The sequence below is a fragment of the Eucalyptus grandis genome, chromosome 6 (assembly GCF_016545825.1).
Source record: "Eucalyptus grandis isolate ANBG69807.140 chromosome 6, ASM1654582v1, whole genome shotgun sequence".
Classification (NCBI taxonomy): domain Eukaryota; kingdom Viridiplantae; phylum Streptophyta; class Magnoliopsida; order Myrtales; family Myrtaceae; genus Eucalyptus; species Eucalyptus grandis.
This window is the reverse complement of record NC_052617.1, coordinates 9,082,582-9,108,356: the sequence shown is the minus strand read 5'-3', so window position 1 is coordinate 9,108,356 and position 25,775 is coordinate 9,082,582. Positions and strand designations below refer to the sequence as shown.

General features: G+C 41.4%; 1 protein-coding gene, 1 long non-coding RNA gene and 1 pseudogene across 5 annotated transcripts; 1 reads left to right on the top strand and 2 right to left on the bottom strand.

Moving 5' to 3' along the window:
• The first annotated feature begins 1,656 nt into the window (after nt 1-1,656).
• LOC120294642 lies at nt 1,657-4,667 on the top strand (annotated as a pseudogene).
• A 2,316-nt stretch (nt 4,668-6,983) lies between these two features.
• Nucleotides 6,984-7,591, bottom strand: LOC120295013. Its single transcript, XR_005552380.1, has 2 exons — nt 7,134-7,591; nt 6,984-7,103 (listed from the first exon to the last, which is right to left on the bottom strand). It is a non-coding gene; the product is annotated as an uncharacterized LOC120295013 (long non-coding RNA).
• A 539-nt stretch (nt 7,592-8,130) lies between these two features.
• LOC104431905 (homeobox-DDT domain protein RLT2-like) lies at nt 8,131-10,863 on the bottom strand. 4 transcript variants are annotated; one of them, XR_005552048.1, is made up of 6 exons: nt 10,477-10,863; nt 10,139-10,278; nt 9,000-9,407; nt 8,826-8,914; nt 8,579-8,743; nt 8,131-8,455 (listed from the first exon to the last, which is right to left on the bottom strand). XR_005552048.1 is itself a non-coding variant. In XM_039315234.1 (5 exons), the coding sequence occupies exons 1-4, from the start codon at nt 9,776-9,778 to the stop codon at nt 8,728-8,730; spliced, it is 489 nt and encodes a 162-aa protein (XP_039171168.1). In that variant the 5' UTR covers nt 9,779-9,848; the 3' UTR covers nt 8,131-8,455; nt 8,579-8,727. The 4 variants fall into 4 exon arrangements, 2 of the variants coding, with proteins under 2 accessions (XP_039171168.1, XP_039171169.1); XR_005552047.1 differs by having other exon boundaries at nt 10,406-10,862; XM_039315234.1 differs by lacking the exons at nt 8,826-8,914; nt 10,139-10,278; nt 10,477-10,863 and adding exons at nt 9,633-9,688; nt 9,770-9,848.
• Nucleotides 10,864-25,775: the final 14,912 nt, after the last annotated feature.

Sequence of the window (25,775 nt, the reverse complement as noted above, 5' to 3'; positions counted from 1 at the left end):
TTTCTTTCGGGGGGAAATTGCAAGCACCCAACCGACCTTGTAAGCAAGGATTTAAAGACTTTTTGGAAGTTAGAATTACCAGAAATAAAATTATTGGTTCAGAAAGATGGATTGTGCCTCGTCAGCATAATGATTAAGAAAGATGTGCCGACATGTTTTCGAAATCGCACTTAAGGAGATGAACTAAAATCTCGAATTATTATTAGGACTAAGACTCGATCCACAGTTCAATCAAGAACAAGGACGCATCCGTTTCCTTGAGTCGGTCGACGATCTCCTTTCAATCCGCGAACGGGGGCTGCGAGAAAAGCAACCCGTGTAATTGGTCAGACGGGATTTCGCCGCGCACGTGGACGCCTCCTCGCCCTCGTTCGCGGAGGATTTGAAGGGGCCATTTTTTCAATTCTGGCCATGAGGTTTTATTCCTTTACGGGTCGAAATGATGATGAGATTTGGTTCGAGGAGGGTTTTCTTTTTCTACACCAAATTCGAGGATGCTTCTTTGAGAGAAAGGATCGTGTTTGCGATGCAGATAAGGCGGCTTTGGTCGGCTGCTTTGGAGAATGATAGGAAGGGAACGCGCTTGCTTTCCACTTGGCCCTTTTCCTCGGTGATGTTGTTAACCGTGGTAAGTCGGCTTCGTGTTACGTTAAATCATTAATAAAATAATATCTTCCCCAGATGATTGATCGGATCACTTGCATAGACAACGAGCATTCCTTTCGTCCACGGCAATGTTTAGGCATGAATTACAATGAAGATGAAAACATATTAACAAACAATTTATGGATCCTTTTTCTAGTTCATTGATTTATCTGAAACAAACAAATCCATAGTAAAATATTTGTTCATTTTTTATGCATTGATTGAACATAATACAGAAAAGATAGTGGATTGGAAACGAGGCACTTTCTTCGTTGAGATCATAGGAGCATATTTCAACAAAATCCTATTAAAATTATATTATTTAGTGCGGAATGATTATCGCGTGTCTATTGATTTCAAGTCTCATTATGTATCTCATCGATCCGCTTCTATTTCCAAGGAATATGCAGATAAATTGTTATCATATTTTTCATACTAATTAAAGAGTAATAGCTGTAAAAATTAACAAATCAATAATAATTGCCTATGGAAGACTAGCAAAGGAAATTGTCCCTAAAATTCTGATTGATTTTTAGCATTCTGTTTACACATGAGAAATATCCAGAGAGAGAGAGAGAGAGGGAAATGTATGAACTGGCATTAGAAAAAGGTTGACTATTGCCAAATCGGATTTTTTTTTGGTAAGTTATAATTGGAAAAATTAATGAAATATAACTGTGAATATGAATTTATATATGCATTAATTGTATGTATTATCTACATTCATAATCAGTCATTAGTGATTTCTGATCAAAATTGGTCAAATAGACTAAATCGACACAATTATAATATGTTTAGAAGTACTTTCACACTTTCCTCCGACGTAATTGGTGTCGCGAGCCCAATATCTGAACATTGAGGATCGTGATCCACGGGCCGTAAAAGAGACTCAGCAGATCATTTGGGCCGCACGGAGCCCAAGGAGACTTCCAGATCATTTGGGCCGCGCAGAGCTAAATTGCACCCCTTTCTGTTGCGATTTCATGTTCACTCCCTAGGTTTCAGCCCCTCCTCCATCTTCGTCAGCCCCCTCCATCTTCGTCATCTTCGTCAGCCCCTCTCTCTCTCTCTCTCTCTCTCTCGCTCTCGCTCGCCGGTGGACGCCCGAGCCAAACTCTGCTAAGCGGCTTCACAGGAAGGTGAGCTCTCTCTCTCTCTCTCTCTCTCTCTCTAGCTCCTGCTGTAACTCGAGCTCGCCGGTTCGGGATGGGTTATCCCGGCATCGATAGCATCTCATTTTGCGATATTCTGTTCGGCGGCTGCACGAGAATTTCGCGTTAGTTGATTCGACTTGTGCGCGCTCGCGAGCGAACGAAATCGATGCGCCGCGCGGTTGGAAAAACTGGAGTCCCTCCTTCGACGAATTTGTCGGCGAACAGTAGTAGTCGCTTGGCGACATTTGATCGTGTTGTTTGGTCGCGTGAGCTGGCGAATCGACACTGCGCTTCGCTAACGCGGTGCGTGGGTGGGTTGTCGAGGCTCTCGGTAGGCGGTTGTGAGGTCGAGTGGAAAGTGGTTCTGGCCATGGTCGTGGGAGCACGGCTCTGTTACTTGGGGTGGTGTGTTGCATTTTAATGGCAGTGGAAATTACTAGTAGCTAGACTCATTGTCCTTCAAATGCAGATCGACGAAATGTTGGCGAGAAATTAAGTATCATAGACAGAGGCTGCATTTTTTTGGGTGTGTTTAGAGATATAATCGTGTATTGAATAATGATGCTAGCGGCAAAAAAGAAAAGAGGTTCTAATTTCTAATTGAAGCCTTTTGCATAGGCTGCTTGAAAATTAGTATAGATTGTTTGTTTGTTCTACGAATCTATCATTTATCCCAAGTACAAGTTGCTTCCCTCGTTCATGCCAAGCTCCCCATTTTCATCATGCATTTGTCTCTAGCGAGAACTCTCATTCCTTGTTCTTTATCCCAATGAACTTGGAAGACGCAGGTGGTCTGAATTTTCTTTATTCATAGTCGAACTCTGCAGTCTATGGTTGAATTTATGCCTCGAAGGGAGAAGATATTCCTTTTTGCTATTTCTTTCTTTTTTTTAGCTTGAGAATCCAAGGTCTGCGGAAATGTCGGTTATCATTCTATTCTTGACAACCCTTACAAGTAAAAGTTGTTTAGATAATGCAGATATGTAAGAAGTATTTCCAATGTCCCAATCCTCTTCAGGCATCATATTGTTTTTCAGGGATAAGAATGATATTAGATCTCTGTATTGAATTGTGATATTATCTTGTAAAGAACTGGCTATAGGAAGTTCTTTCTCATAATCAAACATTATTCGTATAGAGAATCTCTCCCCCTCAATCTCACACCGAGACTTGTGAATCTGCAAAACGAACAGAAAATGAGTACCATAATGGCAAACGATGAATAATTTATGTTTTCACAGCCTTTGAGTTCGTTCAACCAAATGGACTTCCTATTTACTCTCTTCTCTAATTTCTCAAAGTGTTGTGGAGGATGTGTTGCATACTTTTTATACTAAGAAGATATGCTATCTTGAAGCTGTGAGTGGACATATTTCAGTTCTGAGAGACTTATTTCTATTCATTCATTTTTCTACAGAAGCCAGTGTGCAGAACTAGACCTGCAAGAGGATCTTTGCTAGTTTTGGGAGTTGTGAAATGTCTACTGGCCCTGGACTTGATTCTCTCGTAGACCGTATGTCTCTTGACTTACTTTCTCAGTTTCTCACTTGATTTTCTTTAACCTTGTCAATTAGTAGGAGAAGAAACCTAAAACATGTGAGTAGGAATCTAAAAGGGACATCGAGGCTGGGCTTAGGATAAGGAGCCTGGAGCTTGGGCTCACTTTTCGATCAACAAAAAATAGGAGGCTTCCACTTTCATTCTCTTATGGTCATATATACAGTTTTGTGGCATATAGTGATGTATCTATTATGTGCATAAAGGCTATGTAAGAAAAGTAATAATTGTGTTGAATATCAACTGTCTAGTAAATAATTGTACAGGTCCGTGAGGCACTTTTCTGACTTCAGAGGATTTTGACTTGTGCCCTGTTGAAACAAGAAAACTAAATCCTAAAAGTGACTCAGAATACCTTCACTACTTACGAATACTCCACTCAATTGCTCAAGGTTTGGTCCTTGCTTTGCTCTTATGAGTTATTTGTTGTATGCAGAAACAATATCGGTCATTACAAATGATGGGCGTAACATTGTGGTATGTTTCACAGTTACAACATTTTTTTTTTGTCATTATAGAGTAGAGAATAATTACAATATTTTGAATTTAGGGGGTCTTAAAGGGCTATGACCAAGCAACAAATATCATTCTTGATGAATCTCATGAACGTGTTTACTCCACAAAGGTCTTTCTACATTCCCTATTTCCCCTCTTTCAGGTTTTGATATTTTGGAAAACTTAGCTCTTCTTTTGAATAACATTCCGGTTTACTGCAGGAAGGCGTGCAGCAACTTGTGCTCGGTCTTTTTACATAATAAGGGGTGATAACATGTAATGACAAACTCCATCTCAGTTCAACCTCTTTCTTCTTTACGTTTTGTTTCTTAAAGTGACAAGCAGAAAGAAGAAGACAGAATTTTGCCTTCTTTTATGTCATTTCTGCCTTCTACTTTAATTGAGTGCTGTGATTACTGCAGAGTAAACTCTGTTGATGTACATATTTTCATAGTTCTTTTCCATGTCCTGTGCTTGCAGAAGCGTTGTTGGAGAACTAGATGAGGAGCTTGATTCCAATCTGGATTTGTCCAAGCTGAGAGCTCATCCCCTTAAGCCTGTAATTCATTAATCATGTACCATATACACGTGATACGGTAGTTTTCATGCACTTCATTAGCTGTAATCATACATATAGGTCGGTTAGTGATGTTTGTGGAGAACTTATTACTGTTTGTTCAGAAAATGTTGCTGATGGCTTATCTAAGGCGTGGTCTCGATGCAGTATCGCCATTGGGGAAATGAGAGGTGACCTTTCTGTTAGTGAAGGATTATGCTATCGTTTATCAAATTTAGAGCATGTGATGTTTCGAGTCACGATGTCCAATATATGCTCGGTTCTAGTTCTTTTGACATTCTATTATGAGGCAGTACCCACAACTTTAGATTTTACTCATTTTTTGAGACGTTGGATTGTAGAAATTGAAATATCCATGACGATGGCCTTCACTTGTTGCTCTGATCCTATCATCAATATAGAAGCTTTTAGCTTTCTAAGGCCAAGAGTGATGGAGCAGCTCGTGACATATCAAATGAGGCTGCAAGGTAAACGATGAATGGTACGTACGACTTGTCAAGCCCGACGTGACGTGGAAGGTTCATTACTCACAGCACGAGCGACACGGGCCTAACGACAAAAAGTGCGCTTATACGTCGGAACCAAACGGATTGCCATGGAAACCAAAGGAACTGTGTCTAGACTGGACCATACCGCGTTTCAAAATCCCCCTTAGCGAGGCTCCTCGTCACTTTCGACGAGACGTTAGAGCGACCCGTCAGATTTTTCTCCAACTGCACCACCTTCATACTCGAGAGAACAAAGCTGAGACCAAGCTACTTTTGCTTCTGTTAATTTCCCATTGCTGCCCTTCCATAAAAAGGCAGAGCATCTCCTTTCAACATCATTTATCACCCTTTTTAGGCAAGATAAAAATCTGACGCTGGTAATTCACTATGCCAGACACCACGGACTTCATCAATTGCAGCCTACCAGCATAGCTAAGTATCTTTGCGGTCCATGAAGCTCCTCTATTGACAGGAGCTTCTTCCTTTTTTTTCCTCATATTCCTGCTCTCAGCTGCTTTTGCCCTTCTGTTCTTTTCTCAAAGTGGCGTCTGTAAACGGTTGAATGATGTGAGCACGGAAGTGGATAACGTGTTGTGTGGGTGCTGACTTGGTGTTTCTTTACATACAGTAACATGTATGCTATACTGATCATAGTTGTAAAATTCTGCTAATGTCTGCAGAGTAAGTGCAACCAGTTATGACAGCATATAAGTTGCTTACTGTAGATGCACCGTACTGGGGTTTTGGTTACCGACTTGAACAAGCTATGCTCTCGGTAAATTAGCTCATCATTTTTCCAAAATATATTTTTACTTAAATCTTAATTTCCTCGAAACTGATCCTTTGCCATTCTTTGCATAGGGTGAAAGAGCACTTTTTATCGCAAGTCATCGTAACTGTTTTAGCTGGATCGACGATTGGTTTGGAATGACTGTTCAGCAAGTACGTGAAATTGAACGCCGTTTGCTACAGGAGGTATGGATGTCCTGAAACTGTTACTTGTAGAATTTTACTGTAATATTTGCATTCACTGGGTCTCTTGGCGCGGAACAGAGAATCCTTGTATTAGATTGATTCTAACGTGTTCCTAGTTCACACCCAGGAGATTGTCTTTCCTTTTGTATTTTCTCTTTTTTTTTGGACCAATGATGAAGCAAACTAATGATTCTTGCTCGTTTTATGAAACAGAGAAAAGAAATGCTGAGCCAAATACATTGAAGAGCGCCAAGGAGAATGAAATGAGATTTCCAATCAAGACCGACGAAAATTATAGCGAGAGGTGTCAGCTAGAATCAGATCGGCAGCCCATTCCTGTTGAGCAAGGATCTTAAGCTGTCGAGTGTGTTAGCCTGTCATTAGATCTGATAGTGATGTATTCAGCCCTGCAGATGTGAGGAAGGAGCATGGTTCATACGGCCATTGTCCAGATTAAATTCCTTGTATGTGCGAAACCCCCTCTATGTATAACTTTATAGGAAAATTGTTTGGAGGGTTCAATAGAAAACCCTCTAGTTGTTTTCTGAAAGCACGCATATAACATTTAAAGACTCGCGCTTGTGCGCATACATATTTGTGGAGATGTAAGAGGTGGAAGAATAGAATTGTCGATCGGGTAAATCAAAACCCGGAATGTGTTTAGGAAATCGGTCTCGTTTGCCTATCCATCTGAACGAAACTTAATGGAAACATCCGCAAAGCGATGCGACCTGTCCTGAAATATTCAATAAGAACGTGTGAACTTAAGCATTAAGCCATTCACGCGCATGGATCCGTTGGACCTGCCTCCTATGGGCGGCGAATCATCCTTCCGAGACGATATGGGTCTTTCCCATGATGCATGGGTCTCTGTCTGGTCCATCAATTGTTCTTCTCAGAACCCATTTCTCGCCCTGATTGAAGTTCTACAGATGGAGAACTTTGACATTCGTTAAGTGCTGACCGCCTAATGGTTTGGACATTTTCTTCGTGGAAAACCTGGTTAGTTTCAGACGAAGCCAATTCGTTCCCAGCTCATCTCGAAGTACAACGTAGATATCCCAGCGACAAGGTTGCCGCAGGACCCGCTCGTGCACAGAAATCTAATCTTCATTGTATTACATATGTCATAAATCATACTCATCACAGTGATAAGTCTCGACAATACTCCTACACATCCATCTTACGACTTCAATTTTCCTGCCACTACACCTTACGACTTCAATTTTCCTGCCACTACACCTCCTTCCCATCGACAATGTCCTCGCTTCAATTCCCAAAAGAAAACCTGAAGAGCAATCAAGGAAAAGAGGATTTGCCACTGGCACATTACTTACAACCAACCCTTCAAAGCTATTAAACAATACCAAACAAACCAGTCAATTACATTTATCAAAATGACATAAAGGCCTAGAACTGGAGCCTACTAGGCTGTGACTTGGTCATCCGGGCTTCGCCGTAGGGCTCGTCGTTGTCGATGCGTTTGTCGTTCCTGAACGCGGCACAGGCGATCACATAGGCAATCACCAGGAGGATCAGTATGACAATGTTTATGACTAACACCTTCCTCCAGCTGTGCCGGAGGCTGGCTAGCACACCGGCTTTGCAAGAGCCGCACGAATAACACAGCTGATCCTGGTCATTGTTCCACAAGGAGCAGTCCGTGTTGGTCCCAACTCCTCCGGTCCAGTAGGGGTCTGCATGACAACGTTTCTGTTTCTCCCAATTTCTGTTCTTTTGTTCCCCGGAACAAAAAAAGAACAGAAACCTGTTTGGTAAAACATTTGTTCCCGAGAACAATTTCTCAATTTTTCGTTCCCGTTTTGTTCCCGGGAACAGTTTTGAGAAGCAAAAAGTTGCTTCTTGTTCCCGGGAACAATTTCTAGAAGTAAGCTGATTTTCTTTTTAATTTTATTTTCTTGCCGCGACCACCGCCAATCGCTCGGAGCCACCGCCCACTGCCGCCGCCGCCGGTCGCCGGCTGCTTTCAAATCACAAGATGGTGACATGAATTAAATTGGTGATGACAGGATTAGATTCAATTCACAAGATGGTGACTTATTCATATATCCAATGTTAACATCATTTAGTATGATGGTTTGTATAATTTTAGTATATCTAGAATTATTCTTGACAACAATGGAACACCAGTAAATTTTCTAGAAAGGATCGGCCCCTATTTCCTTTCTACTGAATTTAAGGTACACGATAAAAACATAGCATAAGAATTTAAAAGCTTGTCTTAGCTACCATAGAATCCTAGTTAAAACAACAATATCACACAATCAATGAATCAATGGAGTGAAATTGGTCTTAATAGTAATCGCTATAAAAAAGCTACCGCTGAACAACTCAAGGTTCTGCATAGTGGCATGATCGAGATTAACAATTGAAGGCAACCCCTTGCTTGCAGCGGCCAATTCCATCAGCTCCAGCTGTTCATCCTCCATAAGCTCCATGGATTCCTTGGCAATTCTGCGAGCAGTGGCCTTCTCCACTGCAGCTTTTCGTCTCTCTGCTTCTTTTTCTCAACGAAGCTCTTCTTTTTGTCTCTTTTTCTCCACCTTCCAAACAAAAAACCAGGGAAGTTGGTAAAGAAAAGAGAAAAGAAGAGATGCTGCTTAACCAATCAAATAAAGCAAAAGAAACTAACTAGTGAAAATGCAATATCAAGCTCAAATACTTACCTTAATAGATTCTTTCTGTAAATACTTCTCCCGTCGCTTTGATTCTCGCCTTCGCTCACGTAGCAATCTCTCATCCTCTCTCTGCTGTTCACGCATCAACCTTTCTTCTTCCTTCCTTCTTTCACGATCAAATCTTTCCATCTCTTTCCTCATTCGTTCCTCAGCCTGCAATACAAAAATACAGGATATCAGTACATGCCAAATTTTTCTCCACAAAGCTCACAATCCTTAAGTGATAAATGAAAACCTTTCTCCTAAAATATTTTCTTTCTCTAGTGCTTTAAGAATTCGGTTTTCATTAGCTTCAACTTCCCTAGCGATCCGGGCTTCTTCAATCTGCAACAAAATGACATTTTTGGTCACCATAAAGCTATATCAAAAAGTGATGACAATACTCTGCTCTCAGAAGCATCAGAATTACCTTGCGTTTTCTCTTGACACGCAGATCAGAAGTATTATGCAAAATTGTCCTGTCAGGCAGCGTAGAAGAATCTTCTTGACCGATAAATGGATGGGTTCCTTGGTGAGCATCCATTTGAATGTTAACAAAGACTCTCTCGGCTGAAGGGAATGATCATCTCTCAGAGGGGATAAAAAACTGTTTCGCTCTCTATCTTCTTGCAAGACACGGCATACTTGCAGTCGGTGACCTCGAACACCATCAACACTAGGCAGCTTCTCACTTCCATGAATAGATGACACTCTGGTAGTTGGCCCATCCACCGGGACATCAAGATAGTGAGTTTGGGCAATCCGTCCAGGGGGTATGGCATCTTGCAGGCTGGTCATGCAGCAACTGATACTCATGGTGGAGAAGTCTTGAAGCAGCCTGGATAATCACACAACACAAATATTGGCAATCCACATATGGCTTTGAAAATTGAATGTTAACAAGCGAAACTATCATCAGAATTTTATTATATTCTTTTAAGAGCAGTAATCTTGGACATGTCTCTAAAACTGACAAGCTAGTGTCTGTCCTAACAATGCATGAGATGTTTAGCCAGAGTTTGTGGTAGTTAAGGCAAACCAGCCCTAAAATCTAGGCCCCCACCTTGAATTCACCATATGAAGTTTGAAGCAACATTGCCAGTAGAGCTGCACCTTAACCTATGTTTCAAAATCCATAACTACTATATGGGAACAAAATCACCAAATTAAATAAATAAATAAAAATTGCCCACTTATTACGTCTGTCATTTCCTAAATCCTGACTTTGCTGCAAATTAGAAGATATTTGGATGAAATCATCTTAAAGCTGAAGTGTGTGTGGACATATATTTCATTTGGCAAATTCAAATTCAATTTGCTCTGCCCATAACAAATGGAAGCTACGGATGAGAAGCAAAAGTTTCCAAGGCTGAAGAATTCAATCTGCAGTCAGAAGTAATCTTGCACATAAAAGGTCCATGATTATCAAACTCCAGCAGCTACGATACAGTCAAATCATCATTCCAGGAATTGATTTCCCACCAGCTAACAGATGATGATCCACACAATCAACCAGGGAACCCAACCTAAGATATATTCCCACAACTCGATTGTCAGGATAGAACTCACCAGGCCAAGCTGAGATACCAATGTGCTGCAATACAGGTTGCAGAGGAACAGTGCCATCTATATCAAGAATAATCTCTTCTTCAGCAAGCTGGAGGTTAGATAATGTTGGTCCCGAGACATTCTTTGCAGCCTTAATCACTCTGCATCGATGGAACAAAGTAGTAGTTGACAACCATTTGCTAGTGAACATCCAATCCATTAAAAAGTGTGAAAAAGCAATCAAGATGCATAATGAATCTGCAACACTTGAAATAGTATGAACGGTACCTCTCATGTAGTTGTAAAAACTATATTCTTCTCAAAATGAAAAGAAAGCAACAAAATCTTCAAAATTTCACCCCACAATGCTCCTCCCTCCACATCAGTAAGTAATAATACTGTTAGAACAGACACGGACGAAGGCGGAGGTCGCGAGAGGGAGGCGAAGGGGCGTCGGCGTCGGGGGCGGAGGCGGAGGCAGAAGCGTCAGCGGCGGAGGCGGAGGTTGCGTCGGCGTCGGCGTCGGCATCGGAGTCGGGGGCGACGGAGAGGCAAGCGCCGGAGGGCATCGGGGTCGCGGTTCACTGGAAAGGGCGTCGGAGTCGAGGGCGTCGCTGGCAACCTGTGGAGGCGGAGTCGTCGGCGTCGGAGGCAGGGCGTCGAAGTCGAGAATGGAGAGAGAGCTCGTCGGCGAGAATGGAGAGACAGAGAGAGCAGAGGACAGGGAGAGAAGCAGCTGTGCGAATTTTGTTCTCCCCCGCAACGGAACGGAGAATGGGGGAGAGAGAGGACGATTTCGACAGGCAGGTGTCGCAGAGGAGAGCAGAGGGGAGCGTCAGAGCGGTGGGCCCCACACGCGGCCCGCGCGAATTTTGAACGCCTGACGCCCTCGCCAACGTGGCGCCACGTGTCGACCGCTGAGTGGTTTAACCCACCGCCTACGTGGAGGGTTAAACCCACCCAATATTTTCTCAGCTCTCCTCCACCCACGGCGGCGCGTTCAGTCCCTCGCCGTCTCGTCGAATCCATCCAGGGCCCTCGAACTTGTCGTCCTCGTTGAAAAGCATGATAAGCTCTGTTTTGCCGCACCTCAATTCCTTCGTAACCTCTCTCTTCGCGATCCTGGCGAGTGGCGAGGTCTCCCGGATTCGAAGCAGTTTTACCTTCGGCGGCATTGTTGGCGGTTGCAGTAAAGCTTCACGCCAGCGTCCACGGAGCAGCCTTCGTTCGCCAAGAGTAAATCAGATCTCCAGATCCGTAGAGAGTAAAAGCAGCCTTCGCTCGCGGCCAAGGCTCCGTCGCCGGCGTCGATGGGGAAGGCGAATTCTAGATGCGTGGAGAGTAGAGCAGCCTCCGTTCACGGCCGAGGGCTTCAGATCTAGACGACGCCGACGACGGAGCCTTGGCCGCGAGCGCCCAGATCTCCAGATCTAGCCGAACGACACACATGGACGAGCGTCGGCGTCGCTCGCGAGGCCAGCTCGTCCATGGCCGGCGTCCAGATTTTTCATTTTTTTTTTATATTTGTCCGCGTCGTCGCCACGTGTCGAATTCTGATTGGGCATCGCCATACGTGACGTCGGCCTCCATGATTTGTTGCTTTACAGCCACCGAATAATATCTACGGCATTACATAATCAAAGCACAAAATAACCAGGATTCCCTCCGAGATTATGGTTCTGTTTTTGCCCGAACGCGTCAGATTCACGTTTTATGGTCACGTGAGGGGGGCCTGCCCGTCCACGTGCCGGAATCTAGGAGCACGTCAGCAGCGGGTAGGACGTGTGACGTGGTCATATTCCATGCATTTCCCGCTCGTTTCGTCTCCCCGCAAAACCCTAGCCCCCTCCCTCCCTTGCTCGCTCCCAACGTCCCGCTCTCCGCCCCACCCTCCATTTTTCCTTTTCCCTCCCCCGCTTTCCCGCCTCCCGAAAACCAACCTTCCCTCCTTCTCTCTCTCTCTCTCTCTCTCTATTAATCATTCCATCCCCAACCCTTCTCCTTCCCTCCCTCCCTCCCTCTCTCTCTCTCTCTCTCTCTCTCTCTCTCTAAAGCGCGCGCACAGACGGCGGCGAGCATGAAAGCCTCGGCCTCAAGAACGCCGCCGCCGCCGCCGTCGTCTCACAGGTACTTGAAGCCGGGGGCGCTAGCGCGGCTCCGGGACTCCAGGATCAGCTCCCGGTCTCACAAGCCGGACCCTCTCTCGGCCCCACACGACCCGGCCCGACCCTTCCCGGCGCGCGCGCGACCAAGCCGCCCAGCTCCAGATCTCCGTGGCCGATCCGGCGCCTCCGCTCCTCGGAGGCGCCGGGTGGGGCCCGCGTTGCCTCGCGAGGAAAAGGCTCGTTGCTCACAGATCTGGGCTTTTGCAGAGCCTGGACTCCAGCGTCAGCCGCGGCGGTGGCGATCCCTTCTTGAATGTGACGGGCAACGACGCTCTCGTCGCTCATTGATTAGCTCAGTGAATAATCTGATAGCAAGCCTTTTTCCCCTTTTTCCCCTTTTTTTTGGATTTGCTTTGGTCGATTTGGTTAGGTTCGATACCCTTGATGACTTGTATCAAATCATAATAAAACTCTGCAGTCCAAATAATGCCTGGATCGACATCGTTAACAATCAATTGCGAAAAACTTGCCTAGATCTTGCGAGACCAATGCGGCATTAAATTCAATGCATCATGGATGAGTCCTATGCAAGCTGTTTCTCTACATGTACAGTTCTCATGTTCTGTATAAGTAGCGTGCTCAGTAGGTTCGAGTTGCGACGCTAGAGTTAAGTGTTACATCGTGGTAGAGAGTTAAGAGAAACAGATACGTGCACAATCAAGAATCAAGACAACGCCTCTCTGGTGTTCCTCCATCGTTTTAGCTGATGAAAACTTCAGTTTGGCCATTCTTTTCTTCAGCCAGAGTGCTGATGAGTTCTAGCGTTTGTCGGGGTAGTGTCGCGACTTATGTTGAGTATGCGTTTTGTAGAAAGAGGGGATGAAGAAAAAGATCGGCGGTTGAAGATTCAGTTTACAAGATGGAATGCGAAGGTTTAGGTGCGATTGCGACTGTTCTACTAAATTTCCAGGAAAAGAAAACTACTCGAATTCGAATTGGGATGGTGATCTTACTTTCGAGGCACCGCAAAAGTAGCTTCTCCAGACGTCTTATGTGAAAGCGAACTGCTGGTCGCAGAAAATTCATTCGCCTTTCCATGCATTTCTTAGTTAAATTGTAGGGAACATTATAAATTCAATTCTAAACTTAATATATAATATTGATTCGATTCTAAATTATATAATTTTGCCAATGTAGTCTTGAACTTTTATGGAAAATTTCAATGTAGTTTTTTGATAATTGTAGTTGGAAATTGTTGATTGGGCTGAGTGAACTTGTCCATGTTAGCATGTCATGTAAGCCAGCTAGCGAAAATTGGGCGTCACTTTAATAATTTTTGATTGGCAGGAAGAATTATGTTAATTTTCAGTAAATGTTTAGGATTATAACGGAAAATAAAAAATAAAATTGGAACTGAATTGGGGATTACTAGTATCGTAAGTTAGACGATGAGTCGGGGTTAGGGTGCACATGAGAACATTTTTTGGCTGGGAACAATTTCTTTTCAGAAATAGTTCTTTTCTATTTCTATTCTAACAATTTCATGTAAAAAACCCGTTTGATAACTACACATCTAGAAATAGAAAAAGAATAGAAATGCGTTTGGTAAAAAAACAGTTTCTTTGTTATATTTATTTGTTTTTTTTTATTTTTGCCGGTAGACCGCCGGACGCCGCCGGACGCCGCCGCCGCACGTCCCCGCCGGCCGATCGCCGCCGGCCGACTGCCGTCGCCGATTGCCGCCGCACGGCCCATCAGCCGCCGTCGACCGCCGGAGGCCTAAAGAAGTCAAGGACTACTCTGGGCTACTCTGGGCAGGCCTAAAGAAGTCTTTGGGCTCAAATTACTCAGCCCACTTCACGAATATTTCCTTCACATGAAGTTGTTGGCACCTGTTCAAGAATTTAGCCCATGATGACTTGTTCTTTTTGCTAAGCTTTCTCATCTATGAATTTTACCGTGGCATGACTTAACATGATAAGACTCGAAGATAGATGACTAACTTCTGTCTTAGTTGGGTTACTTAATTTAGGAAAATGTCAAAAAAAATTTCAAATTATGCCCAACATATTTACCCTGATTTTATTTTTTTGTGACACATGTACCTAGATTATAGATGGTCAGATGCGCCTCCACCGTTCCAACTTTAGCAACGAGGGACCCTCGTTGACAAGCAGAGCTCAGCCCAAATGGTGTCAAAGCTCGAATGGCATGGCCTAGCTTGCCTAGATGTGGTCCAAAGTAGCAGCATCAGCAACACCTGGAACGTTTCTTCTTCACCATTTGCTCAAGCAATGGCCCAAGCTGTTAAGTATAAAAGTAACGAAGATGCTCAAATGCAGAAGCAAAAACAGAGGACCAAAACAGAGGGACCCGAATCCGTAAACGAAGATGACTGGATCAATGATCAATGAACGAGAATGCTCGAGGGCTTAATAACTCGGATAGCCGATGATCAATGAACGAAGATGCTCGAGGGCTTAATGACTCGGATTGCCAAAGTCTTAAGGCTTAGTCAAATAGATTCTTTCTGTTAAAGTAGTTACTTTATTCTGTTTTCCTTTGTAACTAAGTGCTGTTACATATTCTAGTATAAGTACTCGCTTTGCTTTACATAAGAAGTAAGGAAGAACAGATAGAAAGATAGAGAGAGAGAGAGGTTGCAAGATTTGAGAGAACAATGTATCGAGATCATCAATAAGTGCGAAGGAATCTTGATACGGAGAAAGAAACTTTCGGAGAATGAAGAACGGCTCAAATCCGAAACTCTGAAGCAAGTTAAGTACATTTGATCTAAGAAGAATAGAACAACGAAGTTTCTTCACATTCTCGTTGTTTCAATTGTCTTGAAATACAATGATATGATCATCATTTGGAAATACAAATTGTCTTCGATTCGTGCACTTGATCTTGTTTGAAGTTCTTCATCTTTCACAAGTCTTGTTTGAAGTTCTTCATCTTTCTCATGGTATCGAGCCGTAGGTTGTTTGTATAACTTGGTTTGATCTGAAAGTTTGAAGAAATGGCAAGAAGATCACCAAAATATCCATTTCCAATACATGTAAACATCTCGAACTTTGTTACAATCAAGCTCGCCGAAGACAATTTTCTGTTGTGGCAAGCTCAAATTCAAAGGTTCCCAAGAGTCAAGACCTCTTCGGTTTTGTTAATGGTGATGTTGTAGCTCCTTCACGAATGTTGCACAACAATGATGAAGGATGTGATTCAGAACTTGTTAATCCCGATTACATTGATTGGACAAGAACAGGATCAGTTGATCTCATCATGGATTAGTGGGGCCGTCACCGAGAATATTCTAAGTCTAATCATCGGTTTAGAAACATCCTTTGATGTATGGCAATCTCTTCTAAAACGATTTACACAAAAATCAATAGCAAAGGAGTTCGAGCTTAGAGGAAAATTACAGCCTTGCCGAAACTTGATCAAAACCTCTCGACTTATCTCGTAGAATACAAAAATATATGTGATCGGTTGAATGCTATTGGTAAACCAAGTAGATGAAATAACCAAGATCTTTGGTATACTAGAAGGACTAGGTCCAGAATATGAACAACTTCGAACCACCATATATTGTTTGAAGCCTCAACCGACTATGATGAAGTTATAGCTCAACTAGAGAGATTTGAATCTAGAATGAAGACTTACTCCAGAAGTCAGTTCAATCCTAATCTGGCTTATTTTGGCCAAAGGAAGATTCAAATGTATCCTAAAGAAAGTACTGATGAAGAATATCTTTCACAATCTACTGGTTTTCTAGCTCAGAGAGGAAGTTATAGGGGTGGTCGTAGTTTTGGCCGAGGCGAATGGCTGGTAATAGAGGAAGAATGATTGGTTACACCGAAAGAAATCGGGATTACAGAGAAAATGCAGCGCTTCAAAGACCAGAGATCAATATCTCGCGACCAAAGAATGTCTTTCCTTCAACAACACAGGGATTTCGACCTTATGCCACACAACCTCAAAGGTATCAAAACAACAAATCTTATCCTCCTCTCGTTAAACTCAAAAGAAAGTTTGCGGGATGGGAAAACACAGAGGTCGCTAGACTAGAATGTCAAATATGTAAGCGACTCCGGGCATGATGCTCTCCGCCGTTGGTACCGGTTTGACAATTCCTATCAAGTAGAAGAGATTCAGCGACTCGACAGCAATTCATATTGAAGATCCTAAAGGAAGTGAATGGTACCGACACAGAGCCACCGCTCATATCGGTTCGAATTCTCGGTATTCTTCATACTTCTTCTAAATATCAAGGTCTCGATACGAATGGTTGGAAATGGATCTTGTTTACTGTTACACACATTGGTAACACTTACCCGAAAAGCAAAAACACATTACCTCTTAATGATGTTCTTATAGTACCCGAAATAAAGAAGAATCTTCTTTTCGTATCTAAGCTTCCGATGACTACCCTTGCACTTTCATCTTTGATAAACTTGGTGTTTATGTAAAGGACAACAATACCAAGGCAACAATTCAGCTCGGAAAGAAGACTAAGGGCCTTTATCAAGTCAATACACTGATCGCAACAGCCTTTTTCACTCAAAGACGTAAAGCGCAGTCAATGCGAAAGTATGGCACCAAAGATTGGCCCATGCGAATACTCAAGTAGTGGATTATCTACATCATCGAAACTAATTCATGTCACTTGATTTACTTGCTTCAAAAATTTGCAGCAATTTGTCGATAGCTAAAAGTACGGCTCTATCATTTCCTCTGTCGAATTCCATATCAACTTCATCATTAGAAAAGGTCCACTGTGACATCCGGGGACCATCACCGAGACTCCTTACAAAAGTTTAGATACTATGTGATTTTTGTTGACGATTTCTCACGATACGCTTGGTTATATCCAATGAAATTGAAATCTGAATTCTTTGATATCTTTAGTCGATTCCGGACATTAGTCGAAACACAATACAATCACAAGATTAAAATCTTTCAAAGTGATGGAGGGGAGAGTTTGTAAGTAGAAGGTTTCAAGACCATCTCGCAAAGTTGTGGAATAAAACAACGCTATCTTGTCCTCACACTCTCCGAACGAATGGAGTTTCGAAAGAAAACATAGACATATTGTTGAATTGGGATTGGCTATGCTATATCATTCCAAGATCCCACTGAAGTTTTGGGTTGATGCCTTTGTTACAAGAAACTACCTTATAAACAAAGCTTCCAACACCAAAGCTAAACATGGATACACCATATAGAAAGATTCATAATACTCGGCCACGTATGATCATTTACGGGTATTTGGTTGTGCATGTTATCCATGCTTAAGGTCTTATTCAAGACACAAGTTCGATCCTAGATCACTTCCTTGTATTTTTCTAGGATACAGTGATCTGCATAAAGGCTATAGATGCCTTGTACCTACTGATAATCGTATATATATCAGTAGACATGTTGCTTTCGATGAAACATCATTTCCTTTCACAAAGATAGTGATCAATGAATATGGTCAATATACTTCTTTGTATAGACAAGGATTGAAGGAGTCAAATTGCTCGAATCCTCAAACAAGGATATAGCAAAGCAAAGTATTTCCCATCGCCGAAGGGAGAAGTCAATATCATCCTACTATGGATTATTATGAAAATCAGCCAGATGCACCAACAGACTTCCTCGGATCAATACGGCTCAAGATATTCCTCTAACATCAAGGCAAAATGATGTTATCACGTAAACTCAATCTGGTCGAACTCTTCATCTTTCTCGGATATTCTCGCATAGCAATATTAGTTCGACACGTAACAACACACTTGTGATCTATCTTCTTCTCAAAGAAATGTTAATAGTCATCCCATGCACCCGACTCGATCGGGTATTATCAAGCCAAATCCAAGGTATGCTTGCTTGGCTGAGTATCATGTTCCTATGGAACCAAGATCCATTAAGTCTCGCATTAGCTAATACAGATGGTACAATGCTATGCAAGAAGAGATGAGTGCCCTCCATAATAATCATACTTGGACATTAGTTCCAAGAAACGGACCCGGATGAATGTTGTAGGCTGTAAGTGGGTGTTCAAGACTAAACTCACACCGGATGGTAGTCTAGAAAGACTCAAGGCTCGTGCAGTAGCCAAAGGATTCCATCAAGAAGCGGGACTGGATTTTTCGAAACATTCAGATCCGCTTGTGAAACATGCTACAATACGTATAGTACTTTCTATAGCTCTCACAAGAAAATGGACAATACACCAACTAGATGTAAAGAATGCATTTCTTCATGGAGATTTACATGAAATCATTTACATGGAACAGCCACCGCTTCATTGATTCTCAAAAATCAAGCCATGTCTTTCTTCACAAGTCATTATATGGACTTCGACAAGCACCAAGAGCATGGTTTGAAAAATTCAGCAACTTTCTTCTTGAAATTGGCTTTGTCTGCAGTACAGCTGACCCATCTCTGTTTGTGCTTCATACTGAATCAGATACAATCTTATTACTTCTCTATGTTGATGATATCATTCTTACAGGAAGCTCCACTCAATTCTTAAATGCATTAATACAGAATCTCAGTCTTCACTTCCAGATGAAAGATCTTGGCGATATTCATTACTTCCTAGGTATTGAAGTGAAACATACAATACGAGACCTTGTTCTTATGTCAAACAAAATATGCAGTTGATCTACTCAGAAGAGCACGAATGATAGACTGCAAACCAATTTCGACACCTCTACCATTACGGCCAAATATTATGACAAATGCTGAAGTTCCTTTGCTGGATCCTACTGAATATAGAAGCTTAGTAGGAGGTCTTCAATACTTAACTATCACTCGACCAGATCTAGCATTTGCAACAAATCTCCTTTGTCAGAAGATGCAACACCCCACAATGGCTGATCTTCATCAATTAAAACGAGTGTTAAGATATGTCAAAGGAACTATTCATCTTGGCTATTATCTTCACTCTAATAGTTTAGCAAACCTCTATGGTTTTTCGATGCTGATTGGGCGGGGTGTCCTATTACTCGATCTACTACAGATTTTGCACCTTCTTAGGTTCAAACTTGATCTCATGGTCGCCAAGAAACAAGCTCTTGTTTCAAAGTCCTCCACGAAGCTGAATATCGAGCATTAGCATCTACAACAAAATGAGTTAACTTGGATTGGTTTTGTTCTACGCGATATTGGAATTCCTCTCACAAAAGCTACATCACTATTCGTGACAATAAATCAGCTATTTCTCTCACAGCCAATCCTGTCTTACATGCTCGAACAAAGCACATAGAAGTTGATTTTCACTTTGTTCGAGAAAAGTATCATCTGGTTCCATTTCGTTCAACATGTTCCAAGTCATCTTCAAATAGGCCGACATATTTACTAAGTCTCTTTCTCACTCAGCTCATCTGTCTCTTCGCACCAAATTAGGAATGGGATTCAATCCCTTCCCAATTTGCGGGGGATGTTAAGTATAAAAGTAACGAAGATGCTCAAATGCAGAAGCAAAAGCAGAGGACCAAAAGAGGACTCCGAATCCGTAAAACGAAGATGACTGGATCAATGATCAATGAACGAGAATGCTCGAGGGCTTAATAACTCGGATAGCCGATGATCAATGAACGAAGATGCTCGAGGGCTTAATGACTCGGATTGCCAAAGTCTTAAGGCTTAGTCAAATAGATTCTTTCGTTAAAGTAGTTACTGTATTCTTTTTCCTTTGTAACTAAGTGCTGTTACATATTCCGTATAAGTACTCGCTTTGCTTTACATAAGAAGTAAGGGAAGAACAGATAGAAAGATAGAGAGAGAGAGAGGTTGCAAGATTTGAGAGAACAATGTATCGAGATCATCAATAAGTGCAGAAGGAATCTTGATACGAAGAGAAGAAACTTTCGGAGAATGAAGAACAGCTCAAATCCGAAACTCAAGCAAGTTAAGTACATTTGATCTAAGAAGAATAGAACAACAGAAGTTTCTTCACATTCTGTTGTTTCAATTGTACTGAAATACAATGATATGATCATCATTTGGAAATACAAATTGTCTTCAGATTCGTGCACTTGATCTTGTTTGAAGTTCTTCATCTTTCACAAGTCTTGTTTGAAGTTCTTCATCTTTCTCACAAGCATGGGCATGACTCAAGAGATTATCTCCAACGCCAATATTTTCAACCCCACCACCCCCAATCGCTCAAGACTCTCCTCAACTCCCAAGCCTCCCTCCATGTTGCAGTCGAGCCAAGCTTTGAGATATAGCGGCCATGGCGGCCGTGAGCTTCAAAGTGAAATCTGACCTTGAAGCTAGTGCCATGGCCATGTGTGGCTTCGAAGCTTGCTGAAGCTAGATTATCGACTTCAAGACACTCATCCCTCCTAAGACACTTGCATAGAATCGAAATCTCAGATCTGAGAGCAAGAAATGGCCACCTCGTGAGCGGTTGAGCAAGGGTTGACAAAACACCGCCAGAGATCCAAGCAGCAATGGACAACAATGGACGAGCGCCAAAGGAGCTTTGGCTGAGTGATCACGAGCTCGTATACGATGTACAGTGCCTTTGAAGATGGTAAACAGTAACTACACGATATGAGGAGCAAACTCCGTATTTGAGATCATGTGGGTCATCTGCAATCTCAAATGAAGGCAGATTCATCAAATTAAGATCTTGCCCTTGCTGATGGCCCATCGAGGTCAATAATCCTCACCAACCAAGCCAAAACAATAGTGGCACCGCCATTTGCAATCTCTCTTTCCTAGGGTCCGATCTTCTCTTTTTAGTTTTTTTTTTTTTTAATCTTTCTCTGCACCACACCAGTGTCGCTTGTCTTTACTAACCACCTCTAATCGATTAATTAATTAATCTCATGCTTTTATTAACCATCTCTAATCTCAAATCTCATCTCCCAAACTCTAATCAAGTTTTTGAATTCCGATAAAACATATACATCTTATAAGCAGACAAACAAGCAATGCGAGATTGAAAATCATTATCTTTGGTCGTGCAATCGCTGGAGCGTCGGCTGAAGAGGGGCCAAAGGTACGCACGTGCGTAATTCGAGATTGAACATCACTGTCTTCGAATTTATGTGGGACATGTTGCGTTCGAATATGATGCCTTGACCATGATTGGTTTCTTGAATTATTGTGGCTGGAAACTTCGGAGTTTGGCATCCCCAACCCCCAAAAAAATCACATGAAAAGCTGTTTTCAATTAAACCCGACATGAAAAATAAAACGGAATGATGATTCGTGCACCTTCCATCTTAGGTTGAAACAGCTGCCATAATGCACTTTCCACCACGAATTCTGATGAACATGTGATTTTACCCCTGCTTTATCTACTTTTGATAAATTGCCATCATTGGAAGAAAAATGTCGACTTAAATGATAAGCCCTTTATCAAATTCCACTGAAAAAGAGAGAAAAATCACACGCTCCATATTGATAATTTGTGGTAAATTGTATTCTTTACAAGATTTATATGATATTTATATACATTGATTCCCTCTGTCTTATAGATTAAACTTTCAAACGTGTTATCTAACCAAATTGCATATGGACAAGGGCACCCCCATTGTTCCAACGTTGCCAACGAGGGTCATCGACCCTCGCTGGCAAGCGGAGCTTGGCCCCGATGGCGTCAAGCTCAAGAGGCACGGCCTAGCTTGCCTTGATGTGGTCCAAGTAGCAGCATTGACAACACCAGGAATGTTTCTTCTTTATCATATGCTTAAGCAATAGTCCAAGCATGGGCTTGACTCCGAGGTTATCTTCAACACCAATATTTTCAACCCCACCACCTCCATTCGCTCAAGACTCTCCTCAACTCCCAAGCCTCCCTCCATGCTGCAGACCCTCAGGCCAAGCTATGAGATTTAGCGGCTACGGCAGTCGTGAGCTTCAAAGCCAAACCTGACCTTGAAGCTAGCGCCATGGCCAGATTATCATCTCCAAGACACTCACCCCTCCTAAGACACCTGCATAGAATTGAAATCTCAGATTTGAGAGCAAGAAATGGCCACCTCGCGAGTGGTCGAGCAGGGGTTGACAAAACGCCGTCAGAGATCCAGGCGACAGTGGATGACAACGGACGAGTGCCAGAGGAGCTTTGGCTGAGTGATCACGAGCTTGTATACGATGGACAGTGATTTTGAAGATGATGAACAGTAACTACATAATATGAGGCGCAAACTCCGCATTTGAGATCGTGTGGCCTATCTGTAATCTCAAATAAAGGCAAATTCGTCAAATTAACGTCTTGTCCTCGCTGATGACTTGCTAAGATCAATGACCCTCACCAACCAAGCCAAAATAGCAGTGGCGCCACCATTTGCAATCTGTCTTTCCTTTAATTCGATTTTTTTTTTCTTTCTTGGTTTTTTTAATCTTTCTCAGTACCACATCAACACCACTTGTCTTTATTATGTTTGAATAATTAAATATTAAACCACGCTTTTATCTAACATCTTAAGCTTTTAAAAGAGCTGATAGAGATTTCACAAAATCTCACATGATATTAGAGTAGGAGGTCCTGAGTTCAAATTGTCTCCCTAATTAAATACGTCCATGCTTAGTACTAGGTAAAAATGCTAGACCAAGCATGAGAGGGAGTGTTATAATAATTAAATATTAAAACACGCATTATCTAATAGTTTGAGTTTTTAAAACAGTTAGCAATGGTCTTCTAAAATCTCACGTATTAACCATCTTTAATCGATTAATTAATTAATTTTGCGTTTTTATTAACCATCTCTGGTCCCACATCTCATCTCCCAAACTCTTTACCCTCGAAAATTGAAAAACGCACATTCAAGGGTGCACTTGTTTCATAAAAATCTAAATGATAGCATTTTCTAGGAATTCAATTTGTTCTTGTTTGGTGATGTATAATTGAAATTTTTTTCCACTATTTGGATCCCATTATAAAATGATTTAACACTTCATCACAGCAAAAAAAAAATCAATTTTTTTTTTAATTTAAAAGACTTTGAATATTTAATTTTTTTATTTACTTTTGTTTTCTTTTTTTTTCCTTTTCCTTTTTTCTTCTTCTTCTCCTTCACTCTTCTGCTTCCTCATGCCATCCCTTTTGCTTACTCTAGCAATTCACCTCGGCTAGCTTATGAGAGGTGAGCTTGAGCCTTGTCGCCCGAGGCCATGAGCTCACTCGATTTGATGAGACTCTAGGCTTGTTGACCTCTAGTAACAAGGCTATGAGCTCGCCCGATTTGGTGAGGCTCGAGGCTCACCGACCTTTGGCAAGCTCGAGCCTCACTATAAGAGGTCATGAGCTCGGCCAATCTGGTGAGGCTAAAACTTGCTGGTCTTCCTTGTGGTTAGACGGGTGGAGAAGAAGCAAAAGAAAAAAGGAAGAAAAGAAAAAATAAAAAATAAAAAAACTCAAATTTTCAAAAAAATTAAAATTAAAATTTGAATTTTTAAAATATATTTTTTTATAAGAATAATTATTTATAAACCAAGCACCAAAACTAAGCTTTGGTAGATTCAAAACACGTTCTTCGATTTTTTATAAGGGAAAATCCTGAATTCAAGTCATACTAGGAAAACTTTCTTTTGGTGATTGGGAAAATGTTTTCATTAACTCATTTTCCCGAAATAACCAAATGCATGAAAATGAGGAAAATATTCTTTATAAAATGTATTTCACGAAACAAACATACCCCAAGTTTTGAATTCCAATAAAACAAATACATCTCCTAAGAAGACAAGCAATCAAAGCGAGATTGAACATCATTTTCTATGGTCGTGCAATCGCTGGAGCGTCGGCTAAAGAGGGCAGAAGGCACGCACGTGCCTATGTCGCGGCCGCCATAGGACGCATCGCAAGTTGAAAGAATCCGTCCAAGGGAGATGAATCGACCCCGTCTCGTCAGTCAAGTGGAGAATCTCGAGATGCTCTGGAAGGCAGATTGTCTCATGTTTCCCTGGATTGATTTTGCTTTTCTTCGGAGATATAAAAGGAATCTTGTTGGATCCGCCACGAAACCTTGTTGGCCTCGTAAAACATATGTTAGCGTCCCTTTTACCCAATAGAAATCCCAGTAATCTAAGTGCGTTGAATCTTGAATGTCGGCTCTTCCAAATTTTACACGTGCGTCCCGCTCCGCCATTGCCTTACAACAGCATCCTTTTTGTTAACGAATGCTAGGAAACACTTATTAACCTCTACTCAATCGTACTCAATATAAAAAGATACGGTTTCCTAAATATGTATCGAACAAAGATAAGAGAATGATAAAATAAATGCAGAACTTCTCCTTTTTTTTTTTTTTATTGAGAGAGACTTGCTAATAATTTTCTTTTCCCATTTCATTCTGATACTCTCCGGAGGAATTACTCTTATTATGACCTTGAAAGTATGTAGAGCTAATTAGAGCACTAGCATTAGTGCTTATCTTAATCTGCTACAAGAAAGCCTGCCACTTGTTTTTTTGATAAATGGCAGCGTTTGAAAGTGCCTGCATTGACTATTCTATGCCAATGAATGTTCACCTCTTGCTTACCAGAAAAAAAGAAAATGTTAATATTTTTGCTATGATACTTATGTCTAAATGATAGTTTTAAATTTTGCCTATTTTATACGGTACGATATATAATCCTGTAAGTTATATAGTCAAAAGTAGAAATCAACTATTTAATTAACCAAAAGCAGCATAGTTACTGCTTGATAACATTTCAAGATAAAAATTCTCAAATTTTTTTTTTATCACCCAAAGCAATACCATGACTCTTTATTTGGGTATTACGTGACAAACAAAATTTTAAACACACTATTAGCTCTTTTCACGTGATATAAAAAGAGATCACTATTCATAGTAATATTACGACAAGAAAAGAAGAAAACAAAGAAGAAAACACGTGCTATGAATTAGATAGTAAAACCCACACGTCTTTTGGCGCTAAAAATTTCCCTCCTAAAATTTAAATTAGAGATGGATAAAATCTCACTTCCGGTTCGAAAAGCAAATATATATACTCTATGAAGAAAACCGGCTGTGTGTGTGTGTGTGTGTTTTTTTTTTTTTTGAAATAATTGATTATGTTGTAATCATCCAAAGGGTGTATTTTATTTTATTTTTATCACCCAAAGCAATACCAAGACTCCTTATTTGGGTATTATGTGACAAACAAAAATTCTAAACACACTATTAGCTCTTTTCACGTGGTATAAAAATAGATCACTATTCATAGTAATATTGCGACAAGAAAAGAAGAAAACATGTGCTATGAATTAGATATTAAAAATTCACACGTCTTTTGGCGCTAAAAATTTCCCTCCTAAAATTTAAATTAGAGATGGATAAAATTTCACTTCTCGTTACAAAAAGCAAATATATATATTTTATGAAGAAAAACGGCTATGTGCGTGTGTTTTTTTATTTTTTGAAATAATTGATTATGTTGTAATCATCCAAAGGGTGTTTAAAGGTAAAAAAAAGCAGTGTTTTTTCGCTTTCAGAACAGAAAATCTGATTACGCGAACGGCCTCTCTCATGGGTTTCGTCGGACTGCTTCCAACTGATTAGGCTACATGAACTCTAATCAAATCCAGAGCGAAAAATTCT